The following is a 27,345-nucleotide window of genomic DNA, read 5'->3' as shown; positions in this document are numbered from 1 at the left end:
GGCCGGGTGATGGAGCACCTGGTTGAGCGCACATGTTACAGTACACAAGGACCTCAGTTCAAGCCCCGGGTCCCCACCTGTAGTGGTGGGCCAGGGCTGCAGGTGTTTCTCTCTGTCTCTCTCCTACCAACCCCCCCCCATCCCCTCTAGATTTCTGGCTGTCTCTACCCAATAAATAAAGATAATAAAAAAATGTTTAAATATTTTGAAAAATTTGTTCATTTATTATGAGAGAAGGAGAGAGAACCAGAGCATTGCTCAGCTAGAGCATAAAGCAGTGCCAGGATTTGAACCTGTGGCCTCTGGGGCCTCAGGTTTGGGAGTAGATGCTCTAATTGGCTGATCTATTTCCCCAGCATTCAGGTGGTTTATAAAAAACACTGAGTCCTTGAGCACTAGTTGCGGTGTGAGTGAGTGTGAGTAAGTGTGTGTGTGTGTGTGCATTTTGTTATACAGACTGCTAAACTCTGGCTTCTGGTAGTACTACAGTTTGAACCTAGAACCTTTGGTGCCTCAGACACAAAAGTCTTTTTACATAAACCCTATGCTATCTCCCCAGTTTCTCTCTGTGTGTGTTTTTTAAATATTTATTTATTTATTTTCCCTTTTTGTTGCCCTTTTTTTTTTCTCTGTAAAAATGGTTGCCCTTGTTTTGTTTTTATTTTTTTATTGTTGTAGTTATTGTTGTTGTTACTGATGTTGTCATTGTTGGATAGGACAGAGAGAAATGGAGAGAGGAGGGGAAGACAGAGAGGGGGAGAGAAAGATAAGACACCTACAGACCTGCTTCACTGACTGTGAAACGACTCCCCTGCAAGTGGGGAGCCAGTGGATTGAACCTGGATCTTTACGCCTGACCTTGCACTTTGCCCACGTACGCTTAGCCCACTGTGCTACCGTCGACTCCCTCTCTCTGTGTTTTTAATAGTAGTAATGAACTCAACAGCAAGAACCAAGAAAACTCAACGTTTTCTTTTTTTACTTGTATAGAAACAAAGGGTAGGGAGAATAGAGTGAGTGGGGGTAGCATAATTCAAAGAGACTTTCATGCCTGAGGCTCCATAGTTCTAGGTTCAATCCCTTGCACCACCATAAGCCAAAACTTAGCAGTGCTCTGGTAAAAAAAAAAAAAAAAAAAAAAGTAGAAATTATAGAAATTAAGGGGATGGGGAAGGGGAAGCTTTCATTTTTCCTAGTTTTATAGTAAATTAATTATAGTAATTAATTTACTTCTTTATAGTAATTAATTTACAGTACTATTAAATCTGGGTGCATGAAGTCTCACACCCACATGTGTTAGACTCATTGTTATAAGTCATAGTTACTGTAAAATCAGTGACTAGCCGGCTACAGGACTTCATCAGGGAACAGTGACAATATATGTTCTTGAAGTTTGCTTTCTAGAAGTCTCTCTGTGAGTATTCCCAAGCTCCAGTTAGCAAGTCTTACACGTGTAACTTGTAGGAGATACCTACCTGGTATTTGCCACCAAGTAAAGATTAAAATCTGAACAAGTAAAATACCAGACTTATTGGTTCTGTTTCAATGCAATTAATTAGTCTTAGACGTGCAGCATTGGATGTCTAGGTCTGTGTGTGTGTGTGTGTGTGTGTGTGTGTGTGTGTGTGTGTGTTAGTGCTTCTGCAAAGCTTTGTCTTTCCTTGGGAATTTCAAGTGAATGTGAAAGTTTAGCAAAACTAAAAATATCTCCTACTTCCTATAGATTAGCTTGTTTACTTTGAGATTTCCTGAACATTCCTTCCCCCAAGTTATCTGGGCCAACCTTTCTACCGTGTTACCTAGCACCAACGCTTCCAGGACTCTGAGAGACTATTGTTAGACAAGACAATATGACATGTAAAGGTTCAAACCGCAGAATCCTCTTTTGGTGTGGTTTCCTAACTCTCTACCCCCCAGATGGTTGATCTTCCTGCGACTGAGAGGTACAAATTGCCCATCCAGATACAAGTTAGCTGAGAGTATGATTTGTGGAGGTTCGGAGCTGGGGGTGGGGGTAGAGTTTCTGTGATCACGGTATTTTTTTCCTGGGGTGTCTTGTGTACAATATGCTGTTCACTATAGTCACAATTGAATTCGTGTATTCCATGCCAAATTTCATATGGACCAGGAAGTTGGTCTCCCTTAGCAGAAACTGTGTTAATAAATGTGGTATTTAAGGGGCTTGCAGAATTGGTTTGGGCTACCCCGGTGGAATGGCGCATGGATGGCAACAGCTGGAAGGAGTCAGTTTTTTAAAGCTCCCTCAGGTGGTGCTTGTTGCTCTGAGTCGGACTTGCATTGTGGCATGGGCTGGGAAGAACGTGCACAGAAAACCTGAAATCTACATACTGTGCAGCAGATAAACATTTTGTAGTGGAAGAAGTAAATCAGAAAAGGGAATTTAGGGAGTTGAGCGGTGGCGCAGTGGGCTAAGCGCACATGGCGCAAAGCACAAGGACCGGCGTAAGGATCCCGGTTTGAGCCCCCGGCTCCCCACCTGCAGGGGAGTCGCTTCACAAGTGGTGAAGCAGGTCTGCAGGTGTCTATCTTTCTCTCCTCCTCTCTGTCTTCCCCTCCTCTCTCCATTTCTCTCTCTCCTATCCAACAATGACGACATCAATAATAACTACAGCAATAAAACAAGGGCAACAAAAGGGAATAAGGAAATAAACACTAAAAAAGAAGAAAAGGAAGTTTCAGTTGCTTCCTCCCCCCCCCCTTTTTTTTTTCTTTTTCTTTCCTCTCTAAGTTATCCTGCCAAGGAAGGCTTACAGCCAGTAATTGTTTGTCCTCCCTGGGGTTTCACTATTCATTTTCCAGATGGAAAGAGAGGCAGAGAGAGAGAGAGAGAGGTTAGAGCACCAAAGCTTCCCCTGCTGCAGTGGGGCCCTGGCTGGAACCTGGGTCATAGGCTTGACTAAACTAAGCTGATGCCTGATGCACTGTCTAGGTGAGCTGGCGTGGGCCCTAATACATTTCTTTCTTCCTTCCTTCCTTCCTTCCTTCCTTTCTTTCTTTCTTTATCTCTTTTTTTCTCCATCTGGTAGGACAGAGAGAAAATGAGAGAGGAATGGGGAGATTAAGAGGGAGACACAAAGAGAGAGACCTGCAGCACTACTTCACCACTCAGAATCTGGCTTATATGGTGGTGCAAGGGATTGAACCTGGGACTTTGAAGCCTCCGGCTTTAGAGTCTTTTTGCATAGCCATTATGTTATCTCTCTCTTTCTGGATTGGCTGTATTTATTTCATGAGATAAAATGTCTTTATGTGAGAGACAGACAGACAGAAATCAATGTGTGCAGGTCAGTCTAGGGATTGAACTGGTGCAAGGAGTCTCTGTCAGTTGAACTGTCTCCTCAGCCACATTCAACAGTCTTGGGTCCTTTAGATGCTTGAAAAGCAGTGAATGCATTTAGAATTGGCATCAAGGTCATTGAATAGAAAAGGTTTCTCTTGCAATTCCAGCTCTGCTCATGTACATAGAGAGGAAGGAAGCTGTTCTGGTTCTCTTTTGAGGAGGGTGTTTAAATTCAGCAACTAATGGGAAGCAAAGAGGACTGGTGTTTTGTTTGTTTGTTTTGTTTTGGTAGAACTACGCAGGGTTGAATTTTCATTTTCCTCAGCCCCATTTTGATCACGAAGACTAAATTTCTCTTCATGATCCAGTAAGAAAGCTGTGAAGTCCCTTACTTAAAGAACAAAAATAAAATCAATAACAATTTAAAAAGTGATTTCTCACTGTAGACAGAATGGTAAGACTGCGTGAGAGTCCGGTGGTGGCAGACCCAGTTCAAGCCCCCAGTCCCCCACCCACCTGCAGGCAGATGCTTCATGAGCTGTGAAGCAGTGTTGTTAGGTGTCTCTCTGTCTCTTCCCTCTCTCTACCTCCCCTTTCCCTCTCATTACTCTCTGTCTCTATCCAATAAATAAATAAAATATTAAAGCTGGTTTGTGCAGTGCCTACATATTGGACATCTGTGTCAGGGACCTGTTTGTTCCTGGACGGGTTGTGTTTCTCTGGATTCTAATCCTGCCTAAAGATCTCTCCTTAGAGGTTTTGTGGTTAATGAGCCCTTGGACAGGGGGAGTTGGGTGTGTAGGATAGAAGGGGTGGATTTAGAATGCAGAGAATTCCTGGCTTCGTTCCAGGACCACTGCTGCAGATGGTGGGGGAGAGTTAACCAGTTCCAGATGCTGCCACCAGCAGTGCTGATGGGACTGGGGCACAGAGCGGGCGGGCTGGCTGTGGAACCCTCAGTGAGCAACGTCTCACTGTTTCTCAAAAAGATGATGGTCTTTGGGTCATTGAAACTCGAGCTCTGACTTGGGATAAAAGCATGAAGATCTTGAAACATATAATAATGACGTGTTTGCTCAAAGGCCTTTGTTTCTTTCCTACTTTGAAGGGAAAAGAAAACAATTTAGGCTTTGATCTCTTAATGTCTCTACGTATTTGGAATAATTAGGAAAGAAAGGAGACCTTGCTGGTAACACTCTCCTCTCTCTCTCTCTCTCTAATTTAACTTTTAACCAGAGTACTGCTCAGATCTGGATGCTGGTGCTGCCAGGAGTTGAACCTGGGACCTGAGAGCCTCAGGCATGAAAGTCTTTTGCAGAACCATGATGCTATCTCCCTAGTGGTTGTTTTTATTTTTTTATAGGAATGCATTTCACAGGAGAGAGTGAGAGAGGGCTCACTGGATAAAGCATTAGACTCTAGGCTTGAGGTTGGTATTGCATGTGACTAAATCCTGTTCTAGTTCTCTTGCTCTCTCTCTTAGATAAAGGAATAAAGTAAATATTTCATAAGAGAAAGAGAGAGAAGCTAGAGTATCACTCTGGTGTAATCCAAGCTGGTTTCAGGAATTAAACTAGGAGCCTCAGGCATACAAATCCTTTGCTTTCCCAGCTAAGATATTTCTCCTGCTGCATTAGTCTTATTTGGTGTGTGTGTGTGTGTGTGTGTGTGTGTGTGTGTGTGTGTTTGCGTTTGGAGCAAAGTATCACTCAGCTCTGAATATTGTTGGTGCCAGGGATCGAACCTGGGACTTCCTGCTGGCATATTCTGTGCCCCCCCCCCCCCCACTGCACTCTCTTTAACTGACTCTGCAGTTTGCGGGGCTCTGGCTATTGCTGTGAAGTAACTGGGGGCAGGGTGTTCCTGTGGAGTGTAGCATCCCCCATAGTGAACTTAATCTTTGGGGTTCATGGGTCCCTTGAAATGTGGGAAATATGGGGGGAAGGGCAGTGAAGAGGTTACAGTATTTTCACCAGAAAAATGCTTTGCGGCCAAGCACATCATTGGTCTCTAGGGACCGCTTTGATCAGTGGGGATCGCTTGGATGTTTCTATGGAGATAAATACAAATGAGGAAAACTGACAACTCCTCACATTTCCAGAGTAGCCTTTCCAGACCTGAGATGATTTCTGTTTGGGCTCCCTGAGATGTCATAAAAGATGTGATTTGGGGGAGTCAGGTGGTAGCGCAGCGGGTTAAGCGCAGGTGGTGAAAATCGCAAGGATCTCGGTTCGAGCCCCCGGCTCCCCACCTGCAGGGGAGTCACTTCACAAGCAGTGAAGCAGGTCTGCAGGTGTCTGTCTTTCTCTCCCCCTCTCTGTCTTCCCCTCCTCTCTCCATTTCTCTCTGTCCTATCCAACAATGATGACATCGATAACAGCAACAGTAATAACTACAACAGTAAAATAACAAGGGCAACAAAAGGGAATAAATAAATATTTTTTAAAAAGATGTGATTTTTGTGTGGATTCCCCATAGAAAGGTCATTCATACTCTACGCTCTGCTGCTTTGTTGTTTTTTAACCTCAAAAGACATTGCTGCCTGAGCATCACTTTTTCTCTTCTGCCCCTTTCAATTTTTCTTTGTCCTAGCAAGTAAAAGGAAAAAGAAAAAAAAAAAAAAAGGTCACCAGGCGCAGTGGACTTGTGGTTCAGGCACCAAGCTGCAGGAGATACTGCATATTTAAAATAATAATAATAGTGTGTATTTAAAATAATAATATTTAAAACAATATTTAAATATTATTTAATAATAATAATTAAATATTATTTAAAATAATAATAGTGAATCTAGAGATCTGATTTACATGAACTTGCCAATAAAAAAAAAGCCAAACAGAACAGAAACAAACTATTTGTAAGACTTGTTGGCGGTTATCTCTGGGAGGGAGGGATACAGAACTTTGGGGATGGGTGTGATGTGGAGCTACACATTTCACATCTTGTAACATAGCATTAATAATAAAAATTAGATAAAAATAATATGCTTAGGGGCTGCATGGTGGCACACCAGGTTGAGCATGCAAGTTACAATGAGCAAGGACCTGGGTTTGAGCCTCCAGTCCCCACCTACAGGGGGAAAGCTTTGTGAGTGGTGAAGCAGTGCTGCAGGTGTCTCTCTTTCTCCCTCTCTATCTCCCCCTACCTTCTCAATTTCTGGCTGTCTCTATCCAGTAAATAAAGATAATTAATTTTTTTTAATCTTTTAAAAAAATAATAATGTTCTTAGGAGTGGCTGGATAGTTCCAAGTGCCACATGATTGTAAATTGCACCTTGTATTCGAAAGACCCCCAAACCAGAAAAACTTCTGGGGTACCAAGGAAGTGATGTTTAGAAAGTAAAAAATGAAAAAAAAAAGTTTCTTTTTTTCCCCTTTTCCTTCCCAGTCAGCCAAATCTAAGTCAGATAATCAGTAGAGAGGAGATGTCAAGTAAAGACAGAGGATATTTTGAAGTCATTTAAGGGGTTCATTTTTTATCTATTTATTTGTTGGATAGGGACAAAAACTGGAAGGGGGACGTAGAGGAGAGAGATCAAGAGACACCTGCAGCCCTGCGCCACCCCTTGTGAAGCTCCCTCCCTGCAGGTGGGGAAGGGGGATTTGAACCCCTGTCCTTGCACCAGGTGCTAGCTCCCTAGTAGGTTATTTCGTTAATGAAATGCGTGCAAGTCTGGTTGTGGACAGAGTCTCTGTTGCTGAGCTCAGGCTTATGATGGTGCAGACAACTGAACCTGATACCTTAGAGCCTCAGGCATGAGAATCTGTTTGCATAACCGCTGTACTCTCTCCCCCACCCTCTTTAAAGGTTTTAATACCAAACACAGCTGGGGCCAGATGGTGGCACCGCTGGCAGGGCACACACTTAACTATGTACAGAGATGCGGGTTCAAGCCCCTGACCCCTTCACTTGTAGGGCGGAAACTTACAGAACAGGGCTGCAGGTGTCTATCTCTATCTCGTATCTCTCTATCTCTGTCTCTTACTTTCTACTAAAAAAAATAATAATAAGGCGCGAGTAACCCTGGTGACACAAAGCCCAGGGGTTTGGAGAGGGACCCCATTGGGTGGACAAATGGCGGGGCGAGGAGGTGGGGCCCCCACTTGTCCTTGCAGACTTTGAGGCTGTCCGTCCTCTGTGACGCGCGTGGTGACCGCTAGGGGGCGCTCTCGTCAGCGGCGCGGCCCACCCTGCCCCTCAGTCCCCCATCCAGCGATGGGGCAGCAGGGGGAAGAAGGTCCGGCCTCCCTGGCCTCTGTCGGGCCCACGCCATGCCCTGGTGGAGTAACCTTTGCTGTGAGTAACTCGCCCCCTGGTGGCTGATTCGGGTAGAGCAGCTTGGGGTCTAGGGACCTTTGGGGTCAGCTGGGGCTGGGAGCCCCTCCTTCCGCCATCCTTGGCCTTGGGGCACACTGGAAGTGCATGAAGAGACAGGGAAGGGACCAGGCAGGCGCCCTGGACAGCCATCCTGCTGCACCTGCAACCTTGTGCCTGTCACCTGACCTTGTTCCAGGTCCCCAAGGTGGAGGTCTGCCCTCCTGGGACAGGGGGAGCAAGTGCTTTTAGCTATCCTAAAACTGCTCACCATTAGAGAAAGTATTTGGTTTAGTTTTTGTTTGTTGTTTAATATCTTTATTTATTGGATAGAGACAGCCAGAAATCAAGAGGGAAGAGAGTGACAGGGAGAGAGACAGAGAGACACCTGCAGCACTGCTTCACCACTTGCAAAGCTTTCTCCCTGCAGGTGGGGACCGGAGACTCGAACCTGGGTCCTTACTCATTGTAACATATGCCCCTAGAGAAACTATTTTGTTCAGCATTCTTTTTAAGAACATTTGATTGTTGGGAGTCGGGCGGTAGTGCAGCGGGTTAAGCACACATGGCTCAAAGTGCAAGGACCATCGTAAGGATCCCAGTTCAAGGCCCTGGCTCCCCACCTGCAGGGGAGTCACCTCACAAGCGGTGAAGCAGGTCTGCAGGTGTCTATCTTTCCTCCTCTGTCTTCCCCTCCTCTCTCTGTTTCTCTCTGTCCTATCCAACAATGACAACAACAATAATAACTACAACAGTAAAAAAAAACAAGGGCAACAAAAGAGAATAAATAAATAAATATTTTTAAAAAACTTTTAAAAAAGAATATTTGATTGTTGTGGTGCAGTGGATAAAACACTGGACTCTCAAGCATAAGGTCCTGAGTTCACTCCCTGGTAGCACGTGTACCAGAACGATGTCTGGTTCTTTCTTGCCTCCTATCTTTCTTATTGATAAATAAATGAAATATTTTTTAAAAGAATATTTGATTGTTGAGGCCAGGCACATGGTAATGTGCACTCATTACCATGCTTAAGGATATGGGTTCAAGGCTCGAGCCCCCGGCTCCCCTGCTGCAGGGGGGTTGCTTCACAGGCGGTGAAGCAGGTCTGCAGGTGTCTGTCTTTCTCTCCTCCTCTCTGTCTTCTCCTCCTCTCTCGAGTTCCCTCTGTCCTAGCCAACAATGACGAGATCAATAACAACAGCAATAATAACTACAACAATAAAACAACAAGGGCAACAAAAAGGGGGGAAACAAAAGTTTAAAAATTTTTTAAAAAGAAGTATCTTTGTTGAAGGTTTTTGAGAACTACATCAAATAAATAAATAAATGTTAGAGGTAAAAGAAGATCTGATTGATTGGAATTGTAACCCTTTTCTTTCTCCTTCCCCCTCTTTTTTCCTCTGATAGTTGGACAGAGAGGCTCTGAAGATGTGAGTGAGAGAGACTCAGTGAAGGACATGGCCACTAACTCACCGGTGACCCAGGACCCCATGAAGGAAGGGCCAGAGGAGATGTCAGAGATCTTGGAGCAGGTCACCCCCTCCGAAGGCAACCTGGAGGGGCTGACGCAGCCCCCCGAGTCCCAGAACAGCGACGTGGGCTTTAAGAAGGTCTTCAAGTTTGTGGGCCTGAAATTCACGGTGAAGAGGGACAAGAACGACAAGTCCGATGCCGTCCAGCTGCTCACCGTCAAGAAAGACGATATCGAGGCCGCAGCAGAGGGTTCCCAAGGGGCCGGGGACCACCCGGAGCCCACCCCGGGGGGCTTGGAGGCAACATCCAAAGAAGAGGAACTCAAGCAGTCCACAGAGAAGCCGGAAGAAGAGGAGATGCCGCCCCAGGAACAGACGAGCGTGGATACGTCCCTCCCCGCGGAGCCCACCCAGCCGGCTGAGGGAGGCAGAGATGAGGGTGAAGAGAAGCCAGAGAAGGAGCCCCCCAAGTCTCTCGAGTCCCCCACCAGCCCGCAGGCCAGTGAAACAGCCTCGCCTTTCAAGAAATTCTTCACCCAGGGCTGGGCGGGCTGGCGCAAGAAGACCAGCTTCAGGAAGCCCAAGGAGGAAGATCTGGAAACTTCTGAGAAGAAAAAGGAGCCGGAAGCCAAAAGGGTGGAGCAGCAGGAAGATGAAAAAGGGGGAGATGCACCCCAGAAACCAGCAGCCGGGGAACCCCCGGCTCCCCCGGCGGCCCCAGGGGGTGTCAACGAGGCCAGGTTATCAGCCGAGTATGAGAAGGTAGAGCTGCCTATAGATGAGCCTGAGGAGGGGGCTCCCCAAGAAAAAGTGGCCCCCTTAGCCACCGAGGTGTTTGACGAGAAGGTGGAGGTTGTGGCGGACATCCACGTGAGCACCGTTGAGCAGAGCCAGGACGGGGAGGAGGCAGCCCAGCTGCAGGACAGAACAGACGAGAGGCCCCAGGATGCAGAACATGCTGAAAAAGAGGAGAAGCAGGAGGAAGAGAAGATACAAGAAGCCAGTGGCTCCGGAGGGGACCGCTCCTCCCCCCCTGAGCTCAGCCCCGATGAAGGAGGAGGCCCCCCTGTCCCCCCAGAAGGCGTCCTCAGCGAAGCCGAGATGCTGTCGTCGCAGGAGAGGACCAAGGCGCAAGGCAGCCCCTTGAAGAAGCTGTTCACCAGCTCGGGCCTGAAGAAGCTCTCGGCCAAGAAGCAGAAAGGCAAGGGAGGAGGAGGAGGAGGAGCAGAGGAGGAGGCCGGGGAGCACCAGCCGACCCCCGAGTCCCCCGACAGCCCCGAAGAGCAGCAAGGTGACAGCTCCGCCTCATCCCCCGAGGAGCCCGAGGAGCCCACCTCTCCGGAGAAGGGTGCGGTGGAAGGGCCCCCAGACCCCGAGGCCCAGGAGGGGCCCCCGTCGGAGGGGGAGAAAAAGCGAGAAGGAATTACCCCCTGGGCCTCCTTCAAGAAGATGGTGACGCCCAAGAAGCGTCTGAGGAGGCCCTCGGACAGCGACAGGGAGGAGGAGCTGGACAGGGTAAAGAGTGCCACCCTGTCCTCGGCGGAGAGCGCCACCTCAGAGCTGCACGACGAGGCCCGAGGGGCCGCCGAGGAGCCCAAGCGCAGGGTGGACACGTCGGTGTCCTGGGAGGCCTTGATCTGCGTGGGATCATCCAAGAAGAGGGCCAGGAAAGCCTCTTCCTCCGACGAGGACGAGGGGCCCAAAGCCACCACAGGGGACGTCCAGAAAACAGATGACTCGGCAGGGAAAGACAAGGAGGCTGGAGCAGAAGTCCCGGCTGCTGCGGGTCCCCAAGAACTGGACGCCGGGCCGGGCAGTCCCTCCTCCGAGCAGGCGGGGAGCCCCTCCGATGGGGAGGGTGTCTCCACCTGGGAGTCTTTTAAGCGTCTGGTCACCCCCAGGAAGAAATCCAAGTCCAAGTTGGAAGAAAAGCACGAGGAACCCGCCCCGGGCTCTGGGATCGAAACTCTGGCCCCAGATGCGGAAGCCAGTGGAGGCAGAGAGGAGGCTTGGGTCTCTATCAAGAAACTGATTCCTGGACGCAAGAAGAAGCGACACGAGGGGAAGCCAGAACAGGCCTCTGTGGGAAGCCCCCGGGATGTCCCCGAGGAGGACTCAGATGTCCCCGCCGTGGTCCCCCTGTCTGAGTTTGACGCTGTGGAGAGGGAGAAGGTGGAGGCGCAGGAGGCCGCCCAGAGCGAGGAGGAGAGGCCTGCGCCCTCGGGGGCCGTGCACGTGTCCGAGGAGTTGAGCCAGAGCCTGGTGCACACCGTCAGGGTGGCCGTCATCGATGGTGCCAAGGTTGTCACTGACATGGAGGAAAGGTCACCCTCCTGGATCTCCACCTCGGTGACGGGACCCCTGGAGCAAGAAGACGAGGAAGCAGCCACACCTGCCCCGGAGCAGGTTGCCGAAGGGGGCGAGGTCACCACAGAGGCGTGTCCCAGCGCCACCCTGCCCGAGAGCAGGGACGCCAGCCGGGACACGCTGGCCAGCGAGGTGGAGGTCACCTCTGAGGCCGTGACGGCTGTCGAGACCACTGGGGCCTCGGGCGCAGAAGAGACCATGGACATGGTGTCGGCTGTTTCCCAGCTGACCGAGTCCCCGGCCACCACGGAGGAGGCCACACCGGTTCAGGAGGCCGAGGGTGGCCCAGTGGACCAGGCCACGCTGGAGAGGCACACGCAGGCCGTCCTCCAGGCTGTGGTGGAGAAAGTCAGTGGTGAGTCCCTGCCCCGGGGGCCAGGAGACACAGCATCGAAAAGACCAGAAGGGGCAGAGGAAGCAGAGTGGGGCCAGCCAGCACAAGAGGAGGAACAAGAGGGGCTACGAGCCCCCCCGGAAAGCCAGGGGATAGTCCTTCCTTCTGACACTGAGCCTGGGGAGTCCACTGGGCTTCGAACCTCCCACCCAGCTGATGAAGACACAGCTGGGGCCAAGTCAGAGATGGTTCTGGAACAAGGCACCACTGCCCCCGACTCATCCGAGACCCTCACAGACAGCGAGACCAATGAGAGCACCCCAGTAACGGAGTTTGAGGCTGTCGGTGCACTTCAGCAAGACAGGGTCACAGACACCCCCAGAGATGATGAGACCGTCACTTCTGCCTCAGAGTCGAAGGTTCCCGAAGGAGAGACAGCTCCTGCTTCAAGTGAGACACCCCCGGCACCTTCCAGCCCACAGTCCCCAGGGGAAGATAAAGACTGTTCAAAGCCAGAAGAGGCTCTTGAGCATCCGGATGGAAAGGCCCTCTCAAAAACGGAGGTGGTTCTAGGAAGTGGCCCAGGTGCCGATGACAAAACCCAAGACGTCCCAGCAGCCGGAGAACACACAGGATCTACAGATGGGGTCGGGCAGAAAACACTGCCTGCAGCTGCCCTGAGAGACCAAACTGCTGAAGAAGCCGAGGGTGAAGGTGCTGCCCTGTGTCGCCCTGAGCCAGTGGTGGCCCCCATGGAGAGAGGGGTGGCAGAAGCTAAAGCAGAAAGGGCCAGGAGCGAGGCAGAACCAGGGCAGCCCCCAGCTCTCGCTGAATCCAGAAAACCCAGCCAGGCAAAACTGAGCTTCACCGACGGCACGAAGGGAGGCCTCAGTTTGGAAGAAAGCCCATCTCTGGCTCAAGAGGAAACAGCAGGCACCGCACTTCAGAGCTCTGAAATGCCCCCAGCTGCAGGCACAGAAGAGAAGGACGGAGGGGAAACGGTTGGGCGTTTAGGAGCACCTGAACTTCTCGCATCTGTAGGCGCACCTTTAGTCCAGACCGAAAAAGTGGCCGAAAGAATCGAAGACAGTACAGTTCCGCCAGAGGAGAGGGCTGTGGCCGCAGAGACTGAGTCCCTGGCAGCAGCAGTACCCGCCGAACAAGGCATCCGCCCTGAGTCAGAAGGAGATAAAACCCCGAGGCAGTGTGATGGAAGTGCCCAGAAGGCTGTGGGCCAGGAAATCATCCAGGCGAATGAAACGAGAAAGACTGGAGATGAGGGCTCGCCCATTGAGGCCGAGAGCAGTAAGCTTGTGGAGAGTGTCATCCAGACCGTTGTGGAGGGGTTAGTGAGTGGAGAAGGGACCGCTCCAAAGGTCCCCCAGGAGTCCGGACCGCTGGCCAGCGACAAAGAAACAGCCCCGAAGACTGAAATGGAGGAAGAGACACACGCTCCGGCAGCCACCAAGGAACTGATCGCTTCAGACGTGTCCAAAGAGGAGAGCGACGCTTCAGAAAAGACGGCCCTTGGCGAGGGGGTGAAGAGTTGGGGCGTGGAAGATCGGCCGGTTGAAGAGGCTGGAGAAGCAGCTAGAACAGAGTCAGTGCCAGAAGACGCTGCTGTCGATGGTGGTTCGGGAGGAGAGAAGTCACTCTTGGAATCCCCCAGAGATAGAAAGGATGAGGTTGTTGATTGCTCTGAGAACCCAAAGCCAGCTCTGGCAGATTCTGAGACTTCAGGAAGCTTCACCAAAGAGTCCCCAGATACCAATGGACCGAAACTGACAGAGAAGGAAGGCAGTCAGGAGGGAAAATTTTTAGAAGGAAAAGAGGAGAGCAGTGAGTCAGAGAAAGAGCTCACAGCTGAAGTGCAAGAGGAGACGAGCCAGAACTGAAAGGCTCCCAAGAGAAAAATGTAAGTGTGTGTCTCGGATGATCACCTCTTTTATGTCACTTCCTGGCAGATTCATTAATAACGGAAGTAGGGGTCCCAACAACGATTTCCCGCAGGCCCTTGGGTGGGAAAATCACTGTCAAACATCGTCAGTTTTTCCCTATTCTCTCTCTCTTTTTAAGTTTTTTTTTTTTTAATTTCATATATTTATTGTTGGATAGAGACAGAGAGAAATGGAGAGGGAGGAGAGGGGAGATAGAGAGGGAGAGAGACAGACATCTGCAGCCCTGCTTCACCACTTGTGAAGCTTTCCTCCTGCAGGTGGGGACCAGGGCCTTGAACCCAGGTCCTTGAGTACTATAACATGTGCACTCAACCAGGTGTGCCATGGCCTGGAACTGATTTCTTTCTTTCTCTCTCTTTCTCTCTCCCTCCCCCATCTTCCCCTTCCTTCCTCCCTTCCTTCCTCCCTCCCTCCCTCCCTCCCTTCCTTCCTCCCTCCCTCCCTCCCTCCCTCCCTTCCTCCCTCCCTCCCTTCCTCCCTCCTTTCCTCCCTCCCTTTCTTACTTCCTTCCTTTCTTCCTTCCTCTGTTCTTTCTTTCTCCCTTTCTTTTTTCCTTTGTCATTGAAATGCCATTCAGTCTAACTGGTGCCTTGAGCATAAGGACTTTATTTTATACGTACACACACACCCACACCCACATGTGACTGCTTTCGAAGAAAATGAAAGGGTGTGCACGCCACACGCACATGCACGCACACACACAAGTGTGCCTTTGTATCGATTTGGCACAGAGGCCTAAAGGGTATGTCGTGCTTACTCAGCACTTTATCCACTAGTTAATTTAATTCCTTCTTTCCCACCAGGATTATTGCTGGTGCTCTGTTCCTGCACAGTCCACCCCTCCTGGAGGATTCCTTGTTATTTCTTTCTTTGCTTTTGGGCTGTCTTTTTTAACCATTTACATTGGGGGATTAATTTTTATGGTGCAGTTGTGGACACACAAGCACGGCCTCTCATGTCTCTGTGAAAGTCCTCTGCAGAACACTGCCCCACACCTTGGGTCCTTTTCCATCATCATGCAGCAGGACCCCAAGGCTCTCGTTACCTTCTACCTCCTCTTCTTTTTCCTCTCCTCCTCCTCCTCCTCCTCTTCTTTTGACAGTAAGAGACAGAGTCAGAGAGAGAGAAGGAGAGACATCAGGGCACTGCTGACCATTCACGCAGTTTCTCTGTGCAGGTGTTCCAGTGTGGGCTCTGGTGCCCAGGGCCCTCATGCATATGATAATATGTGCACTCGACCAAGTGAGCTATCTCCCAGAGATATATGAGTATTTTTTTAAAAACTCTAGTGTTTATTTATTCCCTTCTGTTGCCCTTGTTTTTTTATTGTTGTAGTTATTATTGTTGTTGTTATTGATGTCATTGTTGTTGTACAGGACAGAGAAATGGAGAGAGGAGAGGAAGACAGAGAGGGGGAGAGAGAGACAGACACCTGCAGTCCTGCTTCACCGCCTGTGAAGCGACTCCCCTGCAGGTGGGGAGCCGGGGGCTCGAACCGGGATCCTTATGCCGGTCCTTGTGCTTTGGGCCACCTGCGCTTAACCCGCTGCACTACTGCCCGATTCCCTACCACTTTGACTTTTAAAAGGTTTGTCTGTTAGAGAGAGAGGGAGGGAAGAGAGAGGACGCCCTGGAACTTCACTCTGGCGTATGTGATGCTGGGGATCAAACTCAGGACCTCACGCTCAGAAGTCCAGTGCTGGAGCCACTGTGCCACCTCCCAGGCCCCTCACTTGTGACTTTCCCCTCCCTCTGCAGCTCACCTGGACCAGAATGTGAAGAAGATGCTTTGCGGAAGATGACAGTTGCTGCTCCTAAGACTCAAGACCCCAACCTCAGAACTCGGCAAACCGAAGAACCCAGCTGTGGAGCTCTTGTCCAGAAATAACTCCTGACAATCCTGAAACGCCATCAGGAGCGACAGCCATTAACAGAACCCCTCTCGCTTTCCCTCCACCCTCTCATAGAATGTTCTCCACATAAGGGTCCAAGTTCCTAACCTAGAACTGGAGTTGGCTTTACCTTCCTGCTTTCTCGAACTGGATTATCTGCCTCTATGTATTTATATATATGTTTTAAGTACTCCTCCTCTGGTCTCGATGGTCTATTTCCCCCCCCCCAACATTTAAGGAAATACGCAAGGTAGTTTATGTCCCTTTTGTACCACACAACCCTGGGAAGCCACCAGCCTCAGTTAGAACCTGGGAACACAGAGCTTCCTACATCAAACATTCCTGTCCAGAAGTGCAAGTCCAGTCTTTAAAAGTCGCTGATGATCAGACCAGTGTTTAGTATAATACTAAAATGGGTCACTTACCTCCACGGTGAGCTAAAAATAAAAGTCAATAATACACCCCTACCCCCAATTGGAAACATCCAGAATGTTCCATTGTTACTGTGAAATGTTTCTTTCTGGTTCCTCGGAGGGAAAGTTTTTGTTGTTGTTGTTGTTGTTGGTTTTTTTCAGTTTCAGAGTAACTTGTTTTTCTCCCTCTCCTAATTATTATAGTGGCAAATTGAATAATTGTCTTTCTTGTTCTCAAGCAAAGAAATAACCGTGTCAGATATCCATCTCTACTCTTCTGTGCCTGACCACACTCACACACCATGCGAGATCAGCCACATTCTTTGCAGACCGTATTTTGATAGACTCTAGACCAAGCCAGTGCGCTCTTTGTACCCACCCTTTTAAGAACAAGTTTGCATTATGTTCCTTTGGGATAAACTGTGGTTTGACATCTGATTTCAATAAAAGACTTGCTTCACTTAGACCTGTTGGTTTTCTTAGAGACCTGGAAGGTTGGAGGCGTGTGTTTGTTGGGTTAGAAAAGCAGAGAAGCTAGAACTTTTGACTGTCACCATGTGATGTCACCACTTAGCACAGGGTTGAGTGGATGTCCAGAAGACGTCAGTGCAGAAATAAATCTGTGCAATGCTGCCATCTGCTGGTATCTTCCAGAAAAGGCTTGTTTCACCGGTTCTGAATGCTTTGGGTTTCAAAAACAGTTTAGTTCTAAGAAAGAAATTTTAAGGGAGCTTAGTGGTAAAACTAAGTGGCATTTTGTTGTTTTCATTGCCAGGGTTTCAGCACTCCAAGTTTACCTTTTCAGAGAGAGAGAGAGAGAGGCACCACAACACTGAAGCTTCCTCCAGTGCTGTGGGAATGGGGCTCAAGCCTGTGTAGTGCACATGACAGAGCAGAGACACTGTCACTGAGCGATTTTGCCAGTCCAGTCATTAAACCAGAGCACTGCTCAGCTCTGGTTTGTGGTGGTGGGGGCAGGGAATTGAACCTGGACTTTCAAGCCTTAGGCATGAGAATCTCTTTGCATAGCCATTATGCTATCCACCCTCACCCCCAATCATGAGAATTAAAAAATATATATTTTTTGCTTGTTTTATGTGAGTGAGAGAGAGAGATAAAGGGTGGAGGGTGGATAGCATAATGGTTATGCAGACTCCATGTCTGAGGCTCCAAAACTCTGGTACAAAAAAAGAAAAAAAGAGAGAGAGATGGGGTGGAGGAGGTGGGGGCAGGCAGTGGTGCACCTGGTTAAGCACATACACTACAGTGCACAAGGACCCAGGTTCAAGCCTCAGGTCAACCCCTGCAGGGGGGAAACTTCGAAAGTGGAGAAGCAGAGCTACAGGTGTGTCTGTCTCTCTCCCTCTCTATATGCCTATCCTCTCTCAATTTCTCTGTCTTTATCCAATAATAAATAAATTTTTAGAAATTTTAAATAATGTAACAAAAATCTCTTAGCCCCAATCCAGTGTAGGTCCTTCTCCACATCATGAACCAGGACCTCATACCTTCCTCACTCCTTCCCTTCTCCTTTCCAGAGTCCTCTCTCTCTCTCTGTCTGTCTCTGTCTCTTTCTCTCTCTCTTTTAATCTAACTGTACTTCAGAAGTCTAAGGTCTTAAACTTTGACTGCTGGGGCCTAATGTTCTTAGCAAGAAGGAAATTTGCTGTTAATACTAGAAAGTAGGGCAGGGGTAGACAGAATATGCAAACAGACTGTCATGCCTGAGACTTCGAAGTACCAGGTTCAGTCCCGTGTACCACCATAAACCAGAGCTGATCAGTGCTCTGGTGAAAAAAAAAGACTAGGAAGTAGCTTCAACAAACCTCCCTACAATAAAATATAACACACTGCACCACTTCAGGATAGCAATGTATGATCTTGAGGAATAAATATATTTGATAACATGGCTGTTGTGTTTCAATGTTAAACTTTTTTTTTTTTCTTTCTTTAATCAGAGCACCGTTCAGCTCTGGCTTGTGGTGGTGCTGGGATTTGAACCTGGCACTTCAGAGCCTTAATTACAATATCTGCTTCTCTTTTTTTCTATCTCCTCATTCTCTCTCAATTCTTCTGTCTTTATCCAATAAATAAAATAAATATTTAAGAGAAGAAATGTGGGGGTCAGGCCGTAGCACAGCGGGTTAAGCACACGTGGCGCGAAGCACAAGGATTGGCCTAAGGATCCTGGTTCAAGGCCCCGGCTCCCCACCTGCAGGGGAGTCGCCTCACAGGCGGTGAAGCAGGTCTGCAGGTGTCTGTCTTTCTCTCCCCCTCTCTGTCTTCCCCTCCTCTCTTGATTTCTCTCCTATCCAACAACAATGACATCAATAACAACAGTAATAACCACAACAATGATAAAACAAGAACAACAAAAAGGAAAATAAAATTAAATAAATACATAAATAAAAAGAGTACACACTTTACTATGCATGAAGATCTGGGTTCAAGGCCCTGGGACCACATAGGAGTATCGTGCATGGACATCAGAGCTCTGAACAGTGGAGCAGTACTGTGGTGACTGCTCTCTCTCTGCTTCTCTCTCTTTCTGCCTCTCTATCTTTATCTGAAGTAAAAAAAAAATCCAGTGGGATAAGCGGAAATCTGGTCTAAAGGAAGGAAGGAAGAAAGGAAGAAAAAGAACAGGAGAAGAAAGAAAGAGGTTAAGTGCAGGTGGCACAAAGCACAAGGACCGGCCTAAGGATCCCGGTTCGAGCCCCCGGCTCCCCACTTGCAGGGGAGTCACTTCACAGGCGGTGAAGCAGGTCTGCAGGTGTCTGTCTTTCTCTCCCCCTCTCTGTCTTCCCCTCCTCTCATCCAACAATGATATCAGTAACGATAACTACAACAATAAAAAAAAAAAGGCAACAAAAGGGGATAAATGAAAGCAAGCAAGCTTTGGTGTCACCCACCAAGATATGAAGCCACATGCTGACCTGCTCAGGGGTAGGGAGACAGTGTTTGTTTTGGAAACACTGGGTTTGCAAGGCTTTTGAGACCTTTAGAGGTAAATACAGACTTGGCAGTTGGACAGATGGGGCTCATAAATGAAAGAATTCAGGGCACTGAATCCAAGCTTCATCTATCTGTCTGTCTGTCTGTCTGTCTGTCTATGTCCTTGGATACACAGAGAGATAAACACACAGGCTCCCACAACATTTCTAGAACATTCTCAGGCATACACTGTGCTGGAACAGCTGAGCTCACTTACCTGGTCCCTGGTCACAGCTGGTCCCTCGTTTCAGAATGTACAGCTGAGACTTTCCCTAGATTTCTCCCTTGTGAAAGTGTTTTCTGAACTAAAAAGCAAAGTGAGGGGTCCGGCGGTAGCACAGTGGGTTAAACGCATGTGGTGTGAAGCACAGAGACTGGGGTAAGTAAGGATCCCGGTTAGAGCATCTAGCTCCTCACCTGCAGGGGAGTTGCTACACAGGCGGTGAAGCAGGTCTGCGGGTGTCTTATGTTTCTCTCCCCCTCTCTGTCTTCCCCTCCTCTCTCCATTTCTCTGTGCTCTACCCAATAAGAACAGCATCAATAACAATAATAATAACCACAACAATAAAACAAGGGCGACAAAAAGGGGGGGGAATCAAAGAGCATCTGAATGCATTTGTGTTGGTAGGAGAAGGAGCAGGTTGATGACAGCTGTCACCTTGAATAGATCCCGGATTACATCAGTCTCCCCGTAATTATGAAATCACAGCTTATACAGACATACTTGAGAGAGGGGAGAGAGGAAGAGAGAGAGAGAGATCTGAAACTCTCATTTTGGGTGTCTTCTGCATTTCTTTCCCATTTATTTATTTATTTATTTATTTATTTATTATCGTTTTATTATTTTACTCAGAGCTCTGCTCAGTTCCCACGCAAGTCCTCTGTGCGACCATCGCCCTATCCCCCTAGCCTATCCACATCAACAAAACTTTTATTCCCTTATTTTTATTGAAAGAGACAGACTTTGAATGAGAGAACAGAACACTGCTCAGCTATGGCTGATGGTGGTGCTGGAGATTGAACTTGGGACCTCAAAGGCTCAGGCATTCTTGCTGTTTCCTCAGTTCATTCCAACCACTCTTTTTCTCTTTAGTACTAGAGTTATTGCTGGGGCTCAGTGCCTGCATGAATCCACAATTGCCAGGGGATTTTTTTTTTTTTTTTTTTTTGCCTTCAGGGTTATCACTGGGGCTCAGTGCCTGCACTATGAATCGAATCCAGAGGCCTTCCTTCCTTCTTCCTTCCTTCCTTCCTTCCTTCCTTCCTTCCTTCCTTCCTTCCTTTTTCCTTCCTTCCTTCCTTCCTTCCTTCCTTCCTTCCTTTTCATTTGTTATTCTATTTTTATTTGATAGGACAGAAAGAAAGTGAGAGGAGAGGGAAAGAGAGAGGGAGAGAGAAAGAGAGACACCTGCAAATCTGCTTCACCTCTTGTGAAGGGTCCATACTACAGGTGGCGAGTGAGGACTCAAACCCCTTGAATGACACTAGATGCATTTAACTGGGTGTAAAGCTTCCCCTGCCAGTGAGAACCAGGGGTTCAAGCCCAGGTCTTCATGTATAGTAACATGTGCTGGGTCCATACCTACCCAACCCCCTTCTATATTTCCACTCTCTCTCTCTCTCTGTCTCTGCCTGTTGCAGCATTTCTAGCCCACAAGCACATCTTCCTTGGGGGACCTGAAGGACAGGAAGCGCAGGGTGTGATGGGAAGCGCAGGGTGTGATGGGGACTCCGGTTGGAGGAGGCTATATCTGCTTTTGCTAAGGATTCCAGTTCCATTCCTTTTATGCCAAAGGACACACTATATATATATATATATATTGCAGAGTAGTATTTCATGGACTATATAGTCCATAACTTCTACATCCAGTCATCTGATGATGGGCTAAATTTAGGCTGTGTCCACTCTTTGGCTGTTGTGACTACAGCTATGAGCATAGGGGTGCATCTGTCTCTTTGAATTACTGTTTGAGTGTCCATTCTAATCTATTTTGTTGTGGGGAAAGACACGAAGGAGCCTCTCACCATGGTCATGGGTTCGTCATACTTAAATTCGGCACAAAACTGGGGAGAAAAGGATGATTTTCAGGCTTTCTTCAGCTTTAAAAAATTTTTTTATTTATAAAATTGACAAGACTACAGGATAAGAGGGGTGCAATTCCACACAATGCCCACCTCTGGAGCTCCATATCCCACCCCCTCCCTTAATAGCTTCCCTGTTCTTTATCCCTCTGGGAGTATGGACCCAGGGTCATTATGGGGGGCAGAAGGTGGAAGGTCTGGCTTCTGTAATTGCTTCCCTGCTGAACATGGGCCTTGACAGGTCGATCCATACTCCCAGTCTGCCTCTCTCTTTCCCTAGTGGGGCAGGGATCTGGGGAGGCGGGACTCCAGGACACATGGTAGGGTCCTCTGCCCAAGGAACTCGGGTTGGCATCATGGTGTCATCTGGAACCTGGTGGCTGAATTCTTCACCTTTTATACAGAAACAACCAAAGCACATACACATGAATAAAAAGGTAAAAGTGCCAAGTAATTAGGCTCCTTTTATGCACCCCCAGCTTCATTTCCTTTCTAAGTCACACCCATACCTACTGCAACTTCAGGGTGTAATTCTTCTATTTCTAGTAAGGGAACTAGAGTCTGGCTTCCTTGGGTGTTCTTTAAATTCTCTTCCCTCTCAGTGACAGGGCAAAAAAAACCACATATATATTAAAGGTTCCTGGTCACAAAAGTTCCGGGTCTCAGTGGAAATGGAGTTCAGGGCCCTCTGTGGCCTTAACCTTCCCATAATGGGATTTCTAGATAATTGGAAAGATATTCTTTTTAAAAAAATCAATTAGGGGGTCGGGCGGTGGCGCAGTGGGTTAAGCGCATGTGGCGCAAAGCGCAGGGACCGGCGTAAGGATCCCGGTTCGAGCCCCCGGCTCCCTACCTGCAGGGGAGTCGCTTCACAGGCGGTGAAGCAGGTCTGCAGGTGTCTGTCTTTCTCTCCTCCTCTCTGTCTTCCCCTCCTCTCTCCATTTCTCTCTGTCCTATCCAACAACGAACAACATTAACAACAATAATAACCACAACGAAGCTACAACAAGGGCAACAAAAGGGGGAAAAAATGGTCTCCAGGAGCGGTGGATTCATGGTGCAGGCACCGAGCCCAGCAATAACCCTGGAGGAGGAAAAAAAAAAATCAATTAACAGGGTTGGAGATGGGGCCAGGTGGTGGTGCACCTGGTTAAGCGCATGTATTACAATATGCAAGGACCAGGGTTCGAGCCCCTGGTCCCCACCTGCAGGGGGAAAAGCTTTATGAGGGGTGAAGCAGAGCTGCAGGTGTCTCTCTGTCTCTCTCCCTCTATATCCCCCCTTCCCTCTTGATTTCTGGCTGTCTATATCCAATAAATAAAGATATAGAAGATATAGAATAAAGAATTACCATAAGTCAGAGCTGAGTAGTGTGTTGGCACAAAAACAAGCAAAAACAGTCAACCCCCCCTCAGATTTAAAAAAATAATGATAATATACATATGGAAAATGAGGATTCCAATTTCAGGGAAAGAAATGAGAGTATATATCCTGAGCTCAGGAGTGGGGAGAGGAGGCCCTGGGGCATTGGGTGTGGGGGAGTAACTTGACTGAAAACAGAAACATCTGACAAAGACCTTTGTCTCTGTGAGGGTGACATAGGACAAAGTCCAGAGCCTCTGTTGACTGGATTTGGGGAGGCTAGTGCTGAATGCCTTCATCGTCATATTTATCATCATTTAGCTAAAAAAAAGAATCCAATCAATGTAGGTGTGGCTGCAACCCTTTTATCCAACACCCCAGGAAAGTTTGAGGTACTAGTATTAGTATTTCCTAGTCAGGAAATAGATTTAAGTTTTATTTCCTCTGTGGCAGAATAAGTAGATTAATAGGGGGAAAGGATTTCCCTTCTCAAATTGCCTGCCCTTCAATTTGCTTTCAACTTATGGAATGTTTTACACGTTATGTCCCATTTTGGGGGAGGGGACACTCTTTTTTTTGTTATTGTTACTGTGTTAGAGGCAAAATTAGGGCAAGACATGGATGATTACAAAGTTACCTGAAGAAGAAAGGGAGGAGGGGAGAAAGGAAGAGAGAGAGAGATTTTACCTGAGACTCAGACCTTTTTTCACTCAGATTTTTTTCCCCCCTCACTGGGAGGAAGGGAGAGGAAGGGCATCTGAGGAGAAAGCAATTCCTAAGGGGTAGGAATAGGTGTGGTTTAGGAAAAGAAGGCAGGGCCTGTAGCGCAGCGGGTTAAGCGCAGGTGGCGCTAAGCACAAGGACCGGCATAAGGATCCCGGTTCGAACCCCGGCTCCCCACCTGCAGGGGAGTCGCTTCACAGGCGGTTGAAGCAGGTCTGCAGGTGTCTATCTTTCTCTCCTCCTCTCTGTCTTCCCCTCCTCTCTCCATTTCTCTCTGTCCTACCCAACAACGACAACAACAATAATAACTACAACAATAAAACAACAAGGGCAACAAAAGGGAATAAATAAATAAAATAAATATTAAAAAAAAAAAAGGCAGGGCCTTAGAAAATCTCAGCTGGAGGGCAGGGCCAACAGAACAGTGAAAAGTTCCTTCCAAGTAGGATATAGAGCCCGACTTGTGGTCTGGGAGGTGGTGCAGTGGCTAAAGCACTAGACTCTCAAGCGTGAGGTCCTAAGTTTGATTCCCAGCAGCACATGTACCAGAGTGATGGCTGGTTCTTTCTCTCCTCCTATCTTTCTCATAAATAAATACTTAAAAAAAAAAAAAAAGGCTGACTTGATTCAGTGGCTGCCATTTCCTCCAGATGATCCAAACTTGGCTGTATGTGTATCTTCATCTTCTTCAGTAAAGCATGAAATGTCTGATTATGGACTTCCCCATTCTTTGTAGAACCTATTCTGAGGAACCAGATGGGGGAGACACTTGGGTCTCATTCCCTCACAACAACTGAGTCTTAACTGCTCCAGGCTCACTCTCTTTTCTTTCCTTTTTTCCCCTTCCTTCCTTCCTTCCTTCCTTCCTTCCTTCCTTCCTTCCTTCCTCCCTCCCTCCCTTCCTTCCTTCCTTCATAAAAAGGCAGGACACAATAGCACTCAAACTTCTTTTAGTGGGAGTCAGGCGGTAGCACAGTGGGTTAAGCACAGGTGATGCAAAGCACAAGGACCGGCGGAAGGACCCTGGTTTGAGCCCCTGGCTCCCCACCTGCAGGGGAGTCACTTCACAGGCGGTGAAGCAGGTCTGCAGGTGTCTATCTCTCTCTCCCCCTCTCTGTCTTCCCCTCCTCTCTCCATTTCTCCTTGTCCTATCCAACAATGGCAACATCAATAACAACAATAATAACTACAACAATGAAACAGAAGGGAATAAATAAGTATTTTTTTAAAAATCAAACTTCTTTTAGTATGGTAGAGGCCTGGTTCAAACCTGAATGGTGGGGGTGACTGTCCAAGTGAACTATCTTTTCTCTCTCCCTCTCTTTGATTTATTTACATGACAGATAGCACCAGAGCATCATTGAGGGGTGGAGGTGGTGGTGTGTGTGTTGGGGGGTGGTCCCCCAACTGATGAAGCATAAAATTATAGGCTTTTGCAGGCGGACAGCTCAGAGGTAGGCTAGTGAAAACCCCCAGACTTAAGACATTTGCAAATGTAAACACTAGCAGTCAGCTTCTGGTCATTCAGAATATCAAAAGGTAAGACTCCACACCTGGCAACTTGAATGGGAGGCACTTGACTAGGACAGAATCCTGCCCCTGACTTCATTCAGGGCAGCTACTGACAAGGTCCTTCACCCTGTTTCTCACAGACACAGCTGAGCCGTGTGTAACCAGCACCCTCCTACCCAGCAGCAGGCAGTTAGCTCTCTCCTTGCTGTCAAGTCTCCTTCTGTCTCACCTGTGAGGCAGATGACTCCTTACTGTTGGCCCTTCTCTTGGTAGTCACTAACAAGTCGTTAACTTGTTTATGCCAGTAAACTCCCTCTAGCCTTTGCTGCACGCTGCTTTCTTCTCTCCCAGGTGCCCCGTGCATCTATAGGATGTACATGGCTTTTGAAATCTTTTAGTCTGGGCCTATCAAGGCAACTGCAAGTGGAATTGGAAATTCAACAAATCTAAGAGCTTTTTTTTACACAGTAATATTAAGTGCCTTTTTTTTTTTTGCCTCCAGGGTTATTGCTGGGGCTCAGTGCCTGTACTCTGAATCCACTGCTCCTGGAGGCCATTTTTCCCCCTTTTGTTGCCCTTGTTGTTGTAGCCTTGTTGTGGTTATTATTGTTGTTATTGTTGATGTTGTTCGTTGTTGGATAGGACAGAGAGGAATGGAGAGATGAGGGGAAGACAGAGGGAGAGAAAAAGACACCTGCAGATGTGCTTCACCACCTGTGAAGTGACTCCCCTGCAGGTGGGGATAAGGGGTTTGAACCTGGGTTCTTGTGCACTGTAATGTGTATGCTTAACCATGTGTGCCACCGCCTGGCTCCTAAGTGCAGGGGGATTGAACCTGGGAGCTGAGAGCCCCAGGCCTGAGACTCTGTTTGCATAACCACTATGCTATCTTCCCACCCCCCCCCCGTCCAAGTGTGAATCTTTATTTTGATAATTAAAAAATATATATATACATATTTCCTTTAAAAATATATTTTATTGGGAGTCGGGCTGTAGCTCAGTGGGTTAAGTGCAGGTGGCGCAAAGCACAAGGTCGGCATAAGGATCCCGGTTCGAGCCCCCGGCTCCCCACCTGCAGGGGAGTCGCTTCACAGGCGGTGAAGCAGGTCTGCAGGTGTCTTTCTTTCTCTCCCCCTCTCTGTCTTCCCCTCCTCTCTCCATTTCTCTCTGTCCTATCTAACAATGACAACATCAATAACAATAATAACTACAACAACGAAAAACAACAAGGACAACAAAAGAGAAAATAAATAAAATATTTAAAAAAAAATTTTTTTATTTACTTTATTAAAGAGTGACGGACACACCAGAGCACTGTTGTCCTCTCTGGCTTACGGTGGTTCTGGGGATTGTACCTGGAACCTCAGGGCTTCAGGCAGTAGTGCCTTTTGCAAAACCATTATGCTATCTCCCCAGCTCTATTTTGATAATTTTGTGTGGCCTGCAAATTTTAGAAATATTCATGTGGTGCTTGGCAGGAAAAGCAAAAAAAAAAAACAACTCAATTCTGCTCCAGGAGAATGTGACCAAACTGACACACTGATGGGCTAACACTTTGTTTAAAGGAACTATTTGGCAAGAAACAGCAAATTAGAACAAGCAGGACCCCCTCCCCTTTCCTGCTTGTCTTTTGCCTTCAGGACAAATAAGAGTTTAAGACCAGTTACAAGGAAGAAATACTAAGAAAACCCATTATGATTCAGAAGGTCAGCTAACCTGATAACCTCAAGATCTCTTGGTGAAAAAAGACACTTTTTTCTATTTCTATTTTTTCTAACTTTTCTCTTCTTCAGAAACTACCCCCTCCCCTCCCCCATGATGTCTGTTAGTATCTGCTAGCAAACTTCCCTTAGTCCTTTCCCAATAATTTCCTCTTAACAACAAAAAAGAGACAAGATAGAAGTTTCCAGGGGGTTGAGCTGTGGCATACCTGGTTGAGTGCATGTGTTACCATGAGCAAGGACCAGGGTTCAAGCCCCTAGTCCCACTTGCAGGGAAGAAACCTTACGAATGATGAAACAGTGCTGCAGGTGTCTCTCCTCTCGTTTGTAAGTGACGACTGTCTGATATATATATATCAGAATATATATATATATATATTCTAATAGGACATGTTATGTATGTATTTATTTAAAAGAAATCATTTTATTTAAATTATGGAGAGTTTTAAAAATTTTTATTTATTTTTATTTTTGAGAAAGACACAGAGAAACATCAGAGCACTGTTCAATTCTGGCTTATGGTGGTGTGGGGGATTGAACATGGGACTTTGGAGCACTCAGGCGTGAGAGTCTCTTTGCATAACCATTATGCTATCTCCCCTACCCAGGACATGTGTTATCTTAGTGTTTCACCCCTTTCCTTCTCCCTCTCCCCAGGCACCTTTGAGGAAAAGGAGTTCCTGCCGGGCACCTACTGACAGTCACTGTAGAACAATGAGCTGCTTATTTTAGATGCCCATCTACTAGGGAAGTACACAAATAGGAGGAGGGTCAGTGGACCAAATCAGGCCCCTGACCTAGAAAACACGGGAGTTCTCTTTCCCACCAGCCACCCTCTCCCTCATCTCATAGCCAGTTGTGAACCTGTGTATCCAATCCATAGAAACAGGGGTTTCAAA

General features: G+C 47.7%; 1 protein-coding gene across 3 annotated transcripts in view; it reads left to right on the top strand.

Moving 5' to 3' along the window:
• Window positions 1-16,518, top strand: part of AKAP12 (A-kinase anchoring protein 12) — a 100,639-nt gene extending 84,121 nt beyond the window's left edge. For 2 of the 3 annotated variants that reach the window (XM_007516618.3, XM_060205319.1), the window contains 2 exons: window positions 9,024-13,704; window positions 15,506-16,518. In XM_007516618.3, coding sequence (XP_007516680.2) covers window positions 9,024-13,684 — 4,661 coding nt within the window. In that variant the 3' untranslated portion in view covers window positions 13,685-13,704; window positions 15,506-16,518. Of the gene's footprint in view, window positions 1-7,532; window positions 7,598-9,023; window positions 13,705-15,505 lie in introns of those variants that run through there. The other variant, XM_060205320.1, reaches the window with a different exon arrangement.
• Window positions 16,519-27,345: the final 10,827 nt, after the last annotated feature.

This window comes from Erinaceus europaeus, chromosome 13, assembly GCF_950295315.1.
Source record: "Erinaceus europaeus chromosome 13, mEriEur2.1, whole genome shotgun sequence".
Lineage (NCBI taxonomy): Eukaryota > Metazoa > Chordata > Mammalia > Eulipotyphla > Erinaceidae > Erinaceus > Erinaceus europaeus.
This window is presented reverse-complemented; position numbering and strand designations above follow the sequence as displayed.